Source organism: Sciurus carolinensis, chromosome 9 (assembly GCF_902686445.1).
Source record: "Sciurus carolinensis chromosome 9, mSciCar1.2, whole genome shotgun sequence".
In the NCBI taxonomy this organism is placed as follows: domain Eukaryota; kingdom Metazoa; phylum Chordata; class Mammalia; order Rodentia; family Sciuridae; genus Sciurus; species Sciurus carolinensis.
The window spans coordinates 39,111,794-39,128,168 of record NC_062221.1 but is presented as its reverse complement, the minus strand read 5'-3'; the positions used below and the strand labels follow the sequence as shown (position 1 = coordinate 39,128,168).

Below are 16,375 nucleotides of genomic sequence, written 5' to 3'. Positions count from 1 at the left end.
TGGATGGGACAGTCTTAGTCCTAGTCCGTGGGGCATCTGCTGTTCAACTAGGGAGACGGTGCTGACTTTGTGTCTATCCTCTGCGGCTGCAGCATCACGCAGAAGGGAGAAATAAAGAAAAAAAAAATAAAGGTACTCAGCAGGATGCACGCGGTTGCTGCCATCATTTCTTCATATGTATGTATACTGTACTACTCCCCACGTGCGTTCCAAGAGCTGGATCTCTCACACACACACCTGCACACAGAACCTCACCCAGTTTCAGGCCCAGACATGTCCCCCGCCCACCCGGAGTCTCCCGCCCCTCCGCCTTTCCTCCACCCGCCCGGGCTCCACGTGGGCCCACCCCGGCGCCAGGCAATCGCTGGGCCCACTGAACCCCTCGCCGGCCCCGAACTGGGAGGGAAGGCGCGGCCCCGGGGTCGGACGGACAATGCGGGCGTCCAATCGAGCCTAGCACTGCCTCTCCGAAGGGAGGGAGCGGCGGCTCTGACCGGCCCAATGAGCGGGGAGCCCGAGTGGGACTTCCTCCCGGAATCCCGTTGGCCAGAATAGCGGGGCCGTGGGTGACACGTAAGTTGGGTGGGAGGTGGCGGCAGCCGAGGCTCCAGCAGCCGGGTCAGTGACACTGTACCACCCTGCCCCAAACCCGGCCAAGGCAATCTGCCCCTACCTGTCCACCACCCTGCTGGCCATGCGCGGGGGCGCCGCCCGGAGCCCGCTCCCTTTGTTGGGCTAGCACCCTCTCTTCTAAGTGGCAACAAAGTCGTGCAGTGGGAGCCGGCGCGAGGGGGCGGGGAGCAGCCGGGGCGGGACTCCGAGAGCCGCCGGGGACAGCGGGGCCAAAAAGTGGGGAGGAGGGAAAGAGCAGGCGGTGTCTGGGGACTGGCGCGAGGGCAGCCAGTCCTAAAGTATGCAGAGGGCCCCCTCCTGGGCCCGGGCACTCGCTGAGAGCGAGGCTTGCAGAAGTTTGGCGGCCGCTGCCGGGGCTGCGTTGATGGCTGTGCGCCCCGCGGCGCGCGGGGGCTGAGCGGGCGCCACTTCCCCTCCGGCCCCGCTTTTGTGTCTCGCGTCTCCTCCTCATGCGGTGTCCGGCCACCTCCTGCGGTGGCCGCTGCTGAACGCACGCTCGGGCCGAGGAGAGGAGAAGACGGCGGCGACCGCCGCAGCGCAGGGTCCAGGCGGGACTATGGGAAACGGGATGTGCTCCCGAAAACAGAAGCGGATCTTCCAGACGCTGCTGCTGCTGACCGTGGTGTTCGGCTTTCTCTATGGCGCGATGCTCTACTATGAGCTGCAGACACAGCTGCGGAAAGCCGAGGCGGTGGCGCTCAAGTACCAGCAGCACCAGGAGTCCCTCTCCGCCCAGTTACAAGGTACAGTGGACGCGCCCGGCGCGCGGCCAACTTTGCCCCGCGCCTTCACCGGGACTGAAAAAGTGGCGTTCGCGAGCCGTTTGCACTGCTGTGTCACCTCTGACCTTCAGGGACTTCAGAGTGAGCGGTGCAGGGCTGCCGCCCACCCCCGCCCCCCAGCGTCAGGGGAGATGACATCCCCATTCTCTTCCTTCTTTTCTGCGGTTTCCTTTGAAATCGGTTGCGCCAGCCGGTCATCCAGCCGAGCTTTGGTGGGCGGGTGCACAGGAGTCCTTTACCCTAGCACTTGTCAAAGGCCCAGCTACAGTCCAGGCAGACAAACTAGTAGCTCTGCAGCCGCTTCTGCCAGCCCGTCCCTTCCGTGGTTTCTAGGTGTTTGCTTTCAAGTTGACTTTGCCAGTTGCCTAAGAAATGGGGAGTTGGGCAGTGATGTTTTCGAAGGAAAAATAAACTGTGACCTAATAACCCCAACTAGAGTCAGTCGAATGGGACTTAAACCTGCTATTTTTTTTTTAATTGTTAGTTTAATAGGGTGAGTTGAGAGATTTCGGGTGTGTTGGAAAAGTCCATACTACTTAACTGCTCATGATCCTAAAGGTATTTTGTCTTTTTTTTTTTTTAATTAAAATTTGTCTTCCTGAGTAGCTTTTAGTTCATCACAGAGCTGTGTGTGTGTGTGTGTGTCTGTGTGTGTCTGTGTCTGTCTGTCTGTCTGTCTGTCTTGCAATTAGCTTTGGGAAGTCAAAGGAGAAACAGTTTTTCACTTTGTCAGGCACGGCAAACTTAACTTGAGCAAAATCTGTAGAAAGAATTAAAGCTTGTGTCCTTCTAGTTTGGAATATCATTTAATGTAAATTTCAGAAACAAATGATGTGGTCTTGTTAAGGACATAATCATCATATATACCTATATATTTTTTGAAAGCTTGTAGCTTTTACCTGTGCTTGTGGTTTGTTTTCAACACTTATATAGCCCTTTCTCCAACAACCCCCGCCACAGTGATAAATATTGAAATGCTGACAGTCTTTGCTGATAATGCAGATAGAGCTTATTTTATATTATTAAGCAGAAGCAAGCTGGAGGGGCCTTTCTGTTTGTGTATGTGTATACAAATATAAAACAGATGCCTTTTCCTTGCTCCAGCTATTCTGAGTGTTTTCTAGTAAAAACTTTAAGATGAGAGAAAATGATACACAGCTGATTGCTTGGACTCATTTGTTCTTCCCGACTTAGAAAAAGGAAAGTATTTTTAGCCCACTGAACTTTCATAGCCACAGGCAATGAAAATATGTGGCTGGGCTTGGCTCAAAAGGAAAACCTGTTTTGATACACTCTTAGGTTAAAAATTTTTCTTTAAGTATGTTCAGATTTACCCATGAGTTGTGGTATGAGAAGGGTGAGTATTATTTATTTAGAAGTTAATAGCAGCTTCCCTATGAATTTCAGTGCACCAAGACCAACAGAAAAACTTGCTGTCTACTAGGACATCAGGGTGACTGGATTTTCGCAAAGGTGTGGCAGAGGCATGTATGGGGTTACATGGAGTTGTGTTCCTTAGTTTCTTATTTAGGAGACCCAGGGAGGCAGGGCTTCATTTTCACCATTACATCCTTGGCATTATATAGTACCTGATACTCAAAAGGAGAATCCATATGTATTAATTTAAACAACAAACTGCAGTGAGAAGTTAATTTCAGACACTTGTCTGCTTTCTTAGGCTTTGCTTCTACGTCTCTGCTTTTTGAAAAATCAAACCAAACAACAAATATTTTGCCCAAGTAGCTCTCTTGCCTTAACTGCCAGTGCCAGAAGTTGTTGACTGAGACCTGGGTTTCTGAATCACAGCTTTTTTTTTTTTTGCAGTGTTCCACTTGAAAATCAATCTCAATTTCTTTTCTCTGTTAATTTGTCTTCTTTCCATGGTGGTAGTAGGTAGGGAGGGGTGGAAAATGGTGATAGGAGATCATTAAAATGCATAATTTTTGCTTTGTAGCAGGAGATGAAAATATTTGTACCTAGTTTGAATGGGTGGCCTTAAAGTTCATTTCCTAATTTACTCTCTTGCCATTTCCTCTTGGATTGTATTGCTGCAATACTTAAAATATGATTATGTAGAAAGAATTAATTCACAAGCAGACTAAAGTTTCTTCTTTTTTTAATGGATTTACTCTTGACTTCTGTAACATTTATTTTGGATTTCACATTTGCAGGCCATTTAATAAATATTTTCTGATGGCATGCAGCTTTTTCTTTCCTTTTGCAATGACACGTGATATTTTACTTAGCAGTATTATCTACTACCTGCATAGATGGGTTTTTAGGGCATCAGACTCTCCTTTCTTAAGACTTGTTTAGGGAGCAGGATCTCTTGAGCTGGGTTGGGTTAAAATCAGAGTTAATTTTGAGTGACCTTCTTTTAAAACCTGACTCTTGAAAAAGTTCAAGTAGTTTTGTTCTATAACCAGATAATATACATTCACTAAGTGAGCATAGTTGGGTCATCTTTGGATGAAGAGAAGGCTGTACTCTAGAAATTCCTTTAAAGGAGGTTACTTTTTACCCTGAGTAAATATTGTGGTGGAATAGTCCCATAAACAGGAGATAGTGAAGGGTAGCATGGGGAAAGTTGAGAGACTAGCCTACCCCTCCACTAAAACCCATGTCTATGCCTGTCTCTGTCAGTCAATCAGTCATCTGTCTATCTGTCCATACATCCATCAGTCATAAATGTTTCTAGGTCCTATACTGATACCTTAGTTGCACTGAGGAGTAGGGCATAGGTCACATGCTGGTAGCAGAGGCAGTAACAACCTTTGAACAGCACAATATTTATTTCACATTTAATTTTTTTTTTTTTTCTCTGCTTTTCAAGTGCACCATTCTGTGTACCTATTAGCAGTGCTTCTTGGGCTAGACTGCCCATTAGAATCACTTAGCAGCTCCCAGACCAATTAAATCACAATCTGCAGGGGGTGGAACCCAGGCCTCAGTAGTCTTTAAAGCTCCCCAGGTAATTCCAGTGTGCAGCCGTGGTTGAGGAACACAGCTTTATAATCTTAAAACTGAGCCACTTTATACATTTGTTTTTGTTGATTAGGCCCCAGAGACATCTGTGTCTTATCCTGAGCACGCGAGTAAAAGCAGACTGGTTTTTGGATTGCGATTCAAATTCTAGTTCTGCAACTTTTTGGGTGAACTTTGGCCTCCTTTTTCCTATTTATGAAATGGAGGTTGGGATAACTCATTTTGCAGGGGTGTTTTGAGGATTAAATAAAATAATTCCCATAGAACTCTTAGCATATACCTGGCACATAGTTGCTCTTTAAAGATCAGCTGTTCATATCATCAGAGTCCCTGTTTGAGTTGGTTTGTCTATTTTTCTCTTCCCAGGTTTGTACAGATTTTGAAATTGACAAAATTTGTTTTTGTAATTAGCCACCTACTTTGATTATTTCTAAATGAACATCAAGGAAAATAGAAAAATAGGGATAAATCCAGGGTCCTTTACTCTAGAGAAGAGTTCTTCCTTAACATTTAAATATAGAATTAAGAGTATGGTTACGAATGGACTCTCTTCTAGATCATATCAGATTAGGAGAGGGGAGCAACTTTAAGTGAACGACCATGTGCAATTAAGATCTGAGAGAAAGATAACTGAAGAGTTTTATAAATAGTTTTAGTGGCAAAGAGCCCTGTGTTCCTAAAACATTGGGTTATAGCACTGTAGTGCCTTTTATCTTCCCTATGATGACCAAAAAAAAAAAAAAAAAAAAAAAAATTGAGAAGGGTTTATATAATGTTTTAAATGTTCCTATTTCAGATAAGTATATTATGGCTGTTTCAAATAAAAGAGTTGGGTGCTTCTGAGAGTTACATTTGTTGTTTAAGTTTATCTTCCTTTCGTATTGGGCTCTCTGCCACTTAGGAAGGCCCACTAGCCTAAGCATAGAGACTTCCTATTGAAATTGGTTACATCTTGGTTTTCCACATTTCCTAAATCTCCTTTCAAAAAAGAAAAATCTCCATCAGTTCAGTTTTTTAATTCCTTCATCTCCAGTACCAGGTGCCTGGCGTACAGTAGGTACTTAGTAAATAGTAAGTCTATATCTATGTAGTCTTCTCCCTGCCTATGAATGTACTTATTTATGGAGGGAAGTGAGATGTAGTTGTGAGCTGAGTAATCTGAGCAATGGGCTTAGCTTTCTTCTATCCTTTTTATTATGATCTTGGGCAAGTGAGTTAACTTCCCTATGACTCAGTTTCTTCATGTGTAATAATTGGGATAATAGGATTTTTAAAAAGCTATCATGAGGATCATTAGTGTTTGAAACTTGCATTTGGGCTATTGGGGAATGCAACAGAATGATTTGCAGACCTCTAATATAGGTGACAAGTGTGGGCAATGTGTGGTAGATGCAGTCATTTTCAAGTGCAAAACTAGGATTTATTAACTTCAGTTGAGACAATGTTTATGAAATAGTTTCACTAATGTGCATCTTACAGTATAAAAGTAGATACTTATCAAGCTGTTGTTTAAAAGAATGCTGTTTAAATTCAGTAGGTTTTTACATGTACATTCATTCATTCCCTGATTAAAAGATAAAAGCTCTAGATACTTTAAAAAACTGAGTAAAACTTTCTGTTAAATGCATATGATTCAGACAGAAGTATATAACCAGTTCTATACATGATGTGTGTCTTAGTCATCCCTGTAAAATGGATCATGCCAACTCTATAATGAGAATAACTGGTTGACTATGTAAGAGAATTGTGCTCTTAGTTTGCGTTCTGAAACCTTACCTCCACTTTTTAAATTTTTTCCTGTCTTAGCAAGGACAGTTTTCTATAGGGCTGGGATACAAGACTGCGTTTCAGTGGCTGAAGGAATAAGTGAATTGGAGTTGGGAAAATGAAGACTGAGGATGGAGCAGACCCAAAAGCAAAGCAATGGGGAGAAACCAGAAGAGGGGAGGAAGAAACAAAAAGGGGAATTGATATCAGCTGATGACTTTTCAAGCACTCAGGAAGATTGTTCACATCTTCATGTTCTGAAGAAAGACAGTAGGGACTACTGGAGGGAGAGTTCCTGTGGGCATCAGATGCCGCTGGAGTGAAACTGGTGTTTACCAGTAGTTTGGTCTCAGGCAGGCTAGTGACCTTTCTGAATTTCACTTTCTTCACATTCAAATTAGGGCTAAGGAGGTCTATCTTGCACACTTGTAGAAATTACAAATACTGTCCCTAAAGTGACTAGCTTGAGTCCTGGAGTACAATACTACTACTGGGACTGCTGTTGCTGGGTTAGTATTGGGCTTCTCTGTATGGGGCCAATGCTTTACTACATGTGGTAGGTACTGGCGTTATTAGTTGTGGCCTAAATGTGACTGTTTTCAGAGCTGTGTGCTGATGAAACTTTAAGAAACACTCTCGTCTCTTCTACACTTTTTACCCTTTTGGGGGGCGGGAAAGAAAACCTGAAAACACTTTACAGAATAGCAGCCAAGAGTTGCTGTTTTTCAGTTTGACAACCAAGTGTTCCTGTTTTATCATGAAGGACAAAATGTGTTAGCTACTTTTGCCAGTAGGTGATTTGTGAATTTTCTAACTTTGTTTAGAAGTGAAAAGTATATGTATGTAGCTTACTATGAAAGAAAAATGGTAATATCTATTTCCCTTTGGAGCCACTGATAAGAGGAGTAAATTTATCATGGTAGGATTTAGAAGATTTATCTGAAGAGATTAATTTATTTTTAATACACATTTACTGAGTGCCTACCATGTTCAAGGTACTCTGCTAAGCATGTTACATGCATGATACTGTTAATCAGAGACACTAGCACTTTCATGTGAATGACCAGTCTGTGACTTAGGTTAATTAACCCAGCAGTGAAAAGATGTGATCTAATGAAACTGAGCTTAGAACCCTAATGTGACTTTATAGCCTGTGTTTTTTTCCATGACACACCATTGCCCTCAAAATTATTTTAGTATCTCTCATGATGATATTAATGGTTTGAGAAAGTAGGTTAAGTGGGTCATCTGAGAATTCAAGATAAAATTTAGAGTTGGAAGTAACAGGTGTGATTATCTGAGGCAGCATCTCCAGGGTTTCGGACGTTTGCTGCTGCTGTGGAAGATGATCTTGGTTGGCACTGGAATTGATTTTTGGTGGATGCAGATGCTTCCTGAAATAACATCGAATCATATGATGAAAACGTATAATTCCTTTTTATCATTTTCTTGACAAATCAAGGAGAAACTCTCGGTGTAATGCTAGAATCTCCTAGAAATGACTGCTCACCTGTTTTTTTAGCAGACAGACTGGGTAACCAACAGACTGACAGCTAGAACTTAATAATTGTTTTGTTGTCTTATGTTATACAATTTTAATTTAAATGATCTATTGACTACCCATCCCATTAATGCCATGTAAATCAAATTTTTAATTGATGAGGCAGTGGTGTAAAGTTTTCTTTCCAGAAGTTTATTTTAGGGGAAAGTGAGTCTTTGTTAACTCTTAGTACCCTACAGGTTTTGCATGGGTGTGATTAGAATACATGTGAAGTAGGGAGGGGGGATGGGAATAGGAAAGACAGTGGAATGAATTGGACATAACTTTCCTATGTTCATATATGAATAAACGATCAATGTAACTCCACATCGTGTACAACCATAAGAATGGGAAGTTATACTACATGTATTATAGTATGTCAAAATAGATTCTACTGTCATTTATAATTAAAAGGAATAAGTTAAAAATTTTTAAAAAAGAACTCATGTGAGAGGTCTGAAGTTTAGAAATGTACTAACTGGTCAAATCTGATACGTGTAACACTGAATTTTACAGTTAATAAACTAAATTCTGAGATGGGAAAGTCATTTGCTGAGTGTCTGAAGCTAAGGCCAGAGTCCACACACCCTGACTCCCAAACAAGATGCTGTTCCTTCACCTCCCTGTGCTGTCTCTGTAGACCAACAGCACCCTTTTCTCAGTTTGAACAGCAGTGGGCATTGCTATTTTTAAACAATGCTGTGTATTTCTGAATGGCGTACTTGTGTTCTTTGTTTTTATTGGCCCAAGAGTGCTTGCACTGAGGACATGTCTGTCAGTCATTGCCTTCACTAATAAGCTTCACTAAACAGGCCCGTTGCCTCAGGGGACATGGGTATGGAATAAATTGTTCTCTGTAAGAGTCTGACATTTAAAAAATATTGCTTTAACTATTTTTCATATATAAAATGTCACAATATGATAGATAGTGAACAGAGAAGTAAAAGATGTGCTGTCATTCTGAAGGATAGGTCTTGTAGAACATTTGAATGATACCATTTGCTTTTCTTTGAGGGTAAGTGAATTAAAAATACTATCATTTTAGGGGAATCAAACATTCCATTTTTCAGTTCACATGTTATTCAGAATTTCTTCCTTAATTGAAAATTTTGCAAGAAATAACAAAAATTTCAAATGAAGCTATTTAAGAAGACTCTGACATTGCCTATGTGCTATCTTGACAATGGCTGTAATGCTAAAAATAATGATAAACATAGATTAAAGTTGGATAGCTGATAATTATTTGATTACTTAATTTGGTTTAAATAGAGCAATTAATCAAGTTTTACATTAGTGAGATTTAATGTTATTATAAATCTTTATTTTCTATCATTCTGTCACACTGCCTCAATATCTTAACCTTTTATTAAGCAGAGAGGGAACTTTTAAAAGGACTTTGCATTCTGCTTAGAGATTTGGATGCTCTAAAACAAGTTAAGTAATACCGTCCAATATCACTTTTATTAGAACATGAAAAATAAATCTTAACTATATCAGCCAAAATCTAAAAGTCATTCAGGTTTGATCCAAGTGTGGTGAGCTTTCTTGGATATAATTCCTTAAGTATAACTCTTCAAATACAGTTTCTCTTTAACTGTGAAACTAAATGGTCAAATTATCTGCCTTTAATACAGACTACCTATGTTTTTCTGTTCAAAAGAGGCTGAAAATGTGAAGTATGTCGGGGTCAGTGGTCCATAGCAATTCTAAAATCCAAGCTGGCAACTGCTCTGTGATGCGGCCTTGAGGCCTGGCAATAATTTTCCAATGGCTCCTGACACTACCTTTGGGCAAAGAGGTTCTAGCCTTGGAGTGATTCTGCTTTTTTAAATGAAAGGTAGAATATGTTTGCAACTGAGTAGTTTTTCATATTTCTTCCTGCCAGTAGAATTTTGGAGGTCCATGGCCTCTTTCATTTCAGTTCATAGTGGCCTCGTTTATCCTGATAACAACCCTCTCAAAAATTTTGTGGGCTCTCTGTGAAACTTCCTGAAAATTTTTCCCACTAGACAGAAGCCACATCAACCTTTCTCTTGGAAATTTGTCCTTCTCTACTTTGGCATACGCTAGACAGGTAAGGGACAAGGCCCTTAAACTTCTTAAAGGCCTCTTTAGAGGATCTGAGACACTCTTAGGAGGTCCTGTGATGTGACTGAATGTACCTTGAGACATTCCTTTTAATCCTTCCAAGGTCATAATAAAGAGGTGTGATGGCCATACCCTCAGCTTTTGTCCTTAGATCATGTTTCTATGATAGTGTCCTGGTAGAACCATATTTTCCTGTGGTGTCTTTCTTATTTGTAGCATGATTTTCTATCTAGAGAGGCTGAGAATTTTCATAACCATCAAACTCTGACTTCTGGCTTCCTTTTTTTTTATTTTGCCATTTTCCCCTCATTTGACTTTTCCCCTATAGTTTGGTATTAAATAGAAAGAAGAAACCAAAGTGATACCTGTAACATTTTTATAGGAAATCATAACTGGATCACACAGTTTATCTGGAAATGCTTACTTCCCATATAAGTGCAGGTGACTGAGGCCACATAACTGCACTTAAGTGTAGCTATTACTAAACTCTCAGGTATTCTATGACTTTTACTTTCTGATGAACTTTTTCTCATGTTCCCTTAAGTCCTTGTATCAATTTTCTTGAAGTTCAAAGTTGTGTGTGCTGTATGTTCTCAACTTCTTACATTCTCAAAACACTCTTCTTAAAGTCCACTACACAATTCCAAATCCACTTTTACCTTTCTAAAACCTGTGTAATCTCAAAATGAATTGACTTAGAACAGCAAACATTATCTCATAGCTTCTTTGGGAAAGAAATCTGGGCTTAGCTGGGTGACTCAAAGTCTGTCACGAGGTTACAGTCAAACTGCTGACCAGGGTTGAAGTCCTCTCTGCACTTGACTGGAATTGAAGGGACTGATTCAGAGTTCACTCCTGTGGTTGTTGGCAGGTCTGAGAAGATCCACTTCCAACTTGCTTCTGCTCTGCAGGGCCCTTCCACAGGACTGCCTCACAACATGGTGGCCATCTGGGTTTAGGGCAAGAGATCCAAGAAAGAAAGAAGTATGCGAGCATTGAAATGAAAGTAGAAGCATTTTAATAATCTTGGAAGTGATGTTCCATCACTTCTGCCATGTTTGGTTCCTTAGAATTGAATCACCAAGTTGAACCCACACTCAAGGGAAGAGGTTTGTGAAGATATGAAGAACAGAAGGTTGGAACCATTGGGGCTTGTCTCAGTCACTGCCTACCAGGAGGCAAGAATCCTTATTTGAACATTATGGTTGTCACTGTGGGCCACATCATCATTACCAAAGTCATTACATTCAGGGAGCACTTGCTACATGCAGGCTGTGTTCTCAGTTATTTTCTTGGATTATGTTACTTCATACTTTTGTAAAACTACATATTAAAATATGATTTGCTATAAAGTTCAAAGTATATCAGCAAGAAGTGGCATTTGAAATCCTGGTACTTTGGAGGAAAATCATCTGGTGCTTAACTATCCGACCTGTAAAAATTAAAATTCCATACAAATCTCTGAAGTATAAAGCAGCTAGTAGACTGTTGAGGGAAATAACAAAGAGGAAGGTACCCTCTCACTGAGGGTGTTTCCAACCCTGTAAATAATGTTAAAGTTCCTTCCTCCTACCAGTAACTGCATTTCCTTGGCAAGTAAATAGAAAGGAAGAGCAGGGTGTCTCTTCAAGTAGCATTTTTCATCTTCTTCTGACTTTATAGACTGCAGTCCTTGCTGAAGTTCTTGTTTTTTAATAGTTCATTTTTTTTCACAAAGTTTTCTGGTTTTAGATACCTTTGAAGCATTGATTGCTTGACTGGTGATTTCAATTTTTTCATTCACCGCTACTTTGAAAGTCAAGTTTTAAAAATTTATGATATATGAATAGTATTATGTGGTATTAATAAAATAAAATCAAAAGTAGAGTACTTTGGCACATTATGAAAAAATCATTAAGTATGTTCTGAACAGTTGTAATTCTAAGTTCAGAGTATGTCCTCATTCTCCCCAATAATTAAGACAATTATATCTATTTTCAATTTGACTTTCTTTGAACTTTCTGAAATGTATTTCACTGCTTTTCAGTCTTTTGGCCAAAATCAAGTGCAGTATCTGTTATCAGCTTAATAACTGATGCATTCTCTACCTGAAACATTTATTTTTATTTGTGATTGGATTTGGGAATGAATTGGGGATATTTTGTCAAAATTCATTTGCATCCATATTTGAGCTTTGAGGCCAGGTCTGCTCCTGTCATTGAGGACTGGCTGTTGGGTTTCTGTGGCATTAGCCATCCTACCCTGTCACTGCTCTCTCTGTGGCTGCCAGGTTTCTGCTGCAGTGTTCACTGGCACTGTCGGGCCTGTGGCCTTCTGCTCATGGTGGTATTTCCATGGATACCTTTAAGATCCTCAGGACATGTGATCTCTTTTCTTTGCTTCAAAAACCAAAATGAAGACAACCCCCTACATGTTCTGAAAAATATTGCTGTTATGCGGTGTGGTTCTTAGGGAGACTTACATGTTGTATTTTTCTCTCATATGATTTTCCTTTGGTTTTCTGAATTTGGCTAGGATTCCTAGGAATTGAACTGGAGGATACTCCCTCCTGTTGACACCAACCAAGGAAGCAGTGGCTGCCAGTTAGCTAGAATGATGGTTTTTGTGAATCTGTGCAAGACCCTTCATATAGGTTCTAAGAACTCTCCCAAGGGGCCTATAGTAGCAATACTTTGAATAGGCTGAGCATTTATAAAATCTGCTGTTTTTAACCCTTAGCCTCCAGCTGTTTTCAAAACTGCCTCCTATTTAGCAGCTACTCTTTGCCTAAGACCATATTGGAGAGTCTCATCTGTGACCCTCTGTTCCTTACAGGTAACATTTTCATTTTGGGATCCTTGGGGGTTCATGAACCAACCTCCTAGAAACATGTCATTTCTGCATATGTGTCTTTTTGTTTTAATTAGATTCTCAAAGCATCAGTGACCTGAAAAAGTTTTAGGAACCACTGCTTCAGGGCCCATTCTACCTTTTGAGGTCCTTTCGAGTTCATCTTGGAAGGTGACCTCTTCTGGTCTTTCCATGGGACACTTTAGACATGACTGCAAGTGCCTGAGTTTGTAATGGAGTCATCAGAACTTGTCACTCTTCTTCCTGTCTCCAATTGGAATAATTCTGATTAGAGACTTAAATAGCATTTAATAAATTGCATTCCTTGAAGCCACTAGCAATTGCTTAGTAAATAATAATATGTTGAAATTATATGAGAAATTTATACTTTCAAATTGCTTTATCTTTAGGATATCATTTGGTCTGAAAAAAACCCTGTGTTATAGAGTAAAGCAATCTGCTACATTATTACTGTTTTATTCTTGAGAAACAAGTCACTCAGAAAGACAGTGGCACCTTTTGGGATTATGGCTCAGTTGCTTGAATCCTAATTCAGGACTCTTACTATTATCCCCAGTTTCCAAGGCTTCCTTAACCTGGAATTAAAATGAGGTATTATAGCATTCACAAAAAGTTTCCACTTTGCCTCCTCTGAAGCCATGCTACCCTTTCAGATTCTGCCAAGTAAGAATACTCCCAGGTGGTGACTCACCTGGACTTTAAGAACTGGTCTCTTTGGAGTTCCACTGCCACTTGACACCCCAGTTCATCTCCATCCTCTATGTACGTGGAAGGTGCTGATAGCAATTCAAACTACTAATCTCTCTTGCCTCTCTGCAGCTTTCCACTTGTAGCTTACCTTGTTCCTTCTGGGCTCTCACAAGCCCTGGAGAACCCAGGCAGGCTCCCTAGGATCTGGGTTTGGGTATTGAGGGTGATAATCATTGTGGGGAACTCAGCTCCACCCCCTTTTCTATCTCTGGCACGTTGTTTTTTTATCCAGCATTGGAGACTTAGGTTGTTTACTTTAGCATGATTCCATTTCAGACTTCTCTGCATTCTGCTGTGTAGAAAGAGCTTAAGCTCACCCTAGAGTTCTGACATTCACCGCAGGCTGCCAGGCAACTCAAGCTTCACCTTGACTTCATAGAGGGGCTTTGAAGCTTGCCACTCAGTGATTATCTGGCTGTGTTTTTTATCTTCTAGATGTGGAAGTCATACCACTCCTCTAAATAAATCATAGATTGGTAGAGCAGGAAACTAAGAGCCCTGGTTGCAGATACCAGCATATGGATATGTTTTGGTTTGGACCTTGCAATGCTCTGAAAAATTTCACAGTAGCCTCTACATGGAAAAAAAAAAAGAAAAAAAGAAAAAAAAAGAAAAGAAGTTTTATGTAAACATCCAGATTTCCAAGTTGTTGGAAAAGTCATGAGGTCTGGTAGCATGGGACCAGCATTCCTGTTTGGAATGGGATATGAGGGACCTTTAGTTGATCAAAATACCATTTTAATTGCCTCGGGTATCTGTAGCCCAGCCTCTGTAAGCACCTGTGTTTGAAATTCTTCATCTCAAATAACTATTTTAGTGTATCCATGAAGAAAGTTACCCTCAGAGAAACAGAACGACTTGATGGTAGTATTGGTGTGGCAGTAACCCTGGAAGTATTAGTGTGACCAGGGAACTGAATCTCAGATTTTGTTAAATTTAAGTTTAAATTTTAAAATTAGAGCAGTATAAACTTTTTTTTTTTTTTAATGTAACTTTTTATTTTCCCTGGTACTGGGGTTTGAACCCAGGGGTGCCTTACCATTGATCTTCATCTTGGACCTCATTTTACTTTTTATTTTGATACAGGGTCTCCCTAGGTTGCCTAGGATGCCCTTGAATTTGTAATCCTCCTGCCAAGTACTGGTGCCATCACACCCAGTTTTTTTTTTTTTTTTTTTTGTGGTGCTGGGGATCAAACCCAGGGCCTTGTGCTTGCAAGGCAAGCACTCTACCAACTGAGCCATCTCCCCAGCCCACACCCAGTTTTTGTAAAATATAACTTGATTGTTTTTGTGGGACTACATTTCAATTTATTGTGATGTATAGATTATTATTACAGTCTTATACTGCACATACGCTTTCTGTGTTTTTATATGTGGCTACTGGAAATTTTTAAAACTATAACTGTTTCAAAGAGCATTGTCTGTGAACTGTACTGACCTGACAGGGGGCACCCAGCTTGTGGGGGGCAGGCCTCGGCTTGTCAGCAGACATGTTCTTTACTACTAAAGTACTGCCTGACTTCTCCTTCTCCAAACCTTTTCATTATAACATTTAATCTCACCAGTGATTTGTTTTTCCTCATTTTTATGTGGTATATAACACAAAAGTGATTTTACATAAAAGAAAATTCAGCATGTGTATTATCAATAATAACCTAATAAAGTCACCATTAACAATTTTGAAATTGGTTTTTTGTGATACACAAATACTATTTTTTAACCACTTTTTTCATTGTAGGTGCCACAGACCATTAAATTAAAATTCGAAATGAGTGACTTACAGTAGCATAGTTATAATAGCAAACATAATCGTGTTCCCAGGTCTGTGGTTTGGCTGTTATGGGCTGGGTTGGGCCTGGGCCTGAACAACAGGTTTTTGTTGGATTTCAGGTTGTCTCCTCATACTTCTAATCTATAACTTGAGCTGAAAGGATTGTGACCTGGGGATGATCTTCTCATGGGAGATCACAGGAGCACAAGAGGGTGAGTGTTAACACCTTGCAGGTGGCTCACTGTCACTTCCATTTACCTTCTATGGGTCAGACGGATCACACAGACAAGCTCAACATAAATGGGAAGGTGAAGAGCACTCTGTCTACATCGATAAGCACTGCAGAGTGCATGGCTGGATGTGGATGTGTAACTCCAGTAGCAAGGGGGAAGCATTTGGAACGATGGCCCTGTGTACCACAGTCTGTTTCAAAATGGGGTACAGTATGAAATCAAAGAAAAAGCTCCTTTGTTTAAGTCATTTTACGGTGACTTGATATAAATTCTTAAAAAGATTAACACCAAAGAACATAATATCAGTCCATTTGTGTAATATCTAGGCAGAGGATGTGAGTTTATAAGGAGTAAGCACTTATCATAAATTCTAAATAAAAGGCAATAAGTACATACATTCTTTTATTCAAGATACTTTTTCTGAGGCACCTATTGTCCATAGATTTCTTGAGGGTACAAATTTAATGACTCAAGTGCACCATTAAGAATAGGATGTAAATGAAGTAGTGTGAGTGAAATAGAACATCTTTACCAGAGTATTTCATACTTAGTATGCTGGTTTTAGTAGCAAAATAAGATATGAAAAGCATAGAATTTATTTTCATATATCAATTTATGTGGGTTTAAAAAGAACTGGAATAAGTTAAAGCAAGGACCAACAGATAGGCTTGAGCATTATAAATTTTATGTAATCTTCTGGCAAATGTATGTAATGCTTTCTTTCTTTCCTTTTTTTTTTTTTTAAGAAAATTGTTACCTATTCATTTAGATAATTTTATAAAAAATTAAATGAAAAAATCATGCCATTTGTATTTATTTGATGGTTTTAACCCTTATTATGGCCCAAGGCCTAGGGAAAAGATAGGAAAATTCATAGAGGGAGATGCTGCCTTTTTTGGTTTTCTGAAGAATTTACCTGATTTTAAGCATTTCTTTAAGTACTTTCCAAGATGCATGTTTATTATTACCATTTA

At 40.2% G+C, this 16,375-nt stretch overlaps 1 protein-coding gene and 1 non-coding gene across 7 annotated transcripts in view; both read left to right on the top strand.

Annotated features, from left to right (window-relative positions):
- Positions 1–543: 543 nt before the first annotated feature.
- The window catches only part of Golim4 (golgi integral membrane protein 4), a 76,028-nt gene continuing 60,196 nt past the window's right edge, over positions 544–16,375 (top strand). For all 6 annotated transcript variants that reach the window (XM_047563960.1, XM_047563959.1, XM_047563958.1 and 3 more), the window contains exon 1: positions 544–1,376. In XM_047563960.1, coding sequence (XP_047419916.1) covers positions 1,190–1,376 — 187 coding nt within the window. In that variant the 5' untranslated portion in view covers positions 544–1,189. The remainder of the gene's footprint in view (positions 1,377–16,375) is intronic.
- On the top strand, positions 11,810–12,005 carry LOC124993895 (U2 spliceosomal RNA). The gene has a single exon (XR_007110409.1). It is a non-coding gene; the product is annotated as a U2 spliceosomal RNA (small nuclear RNA).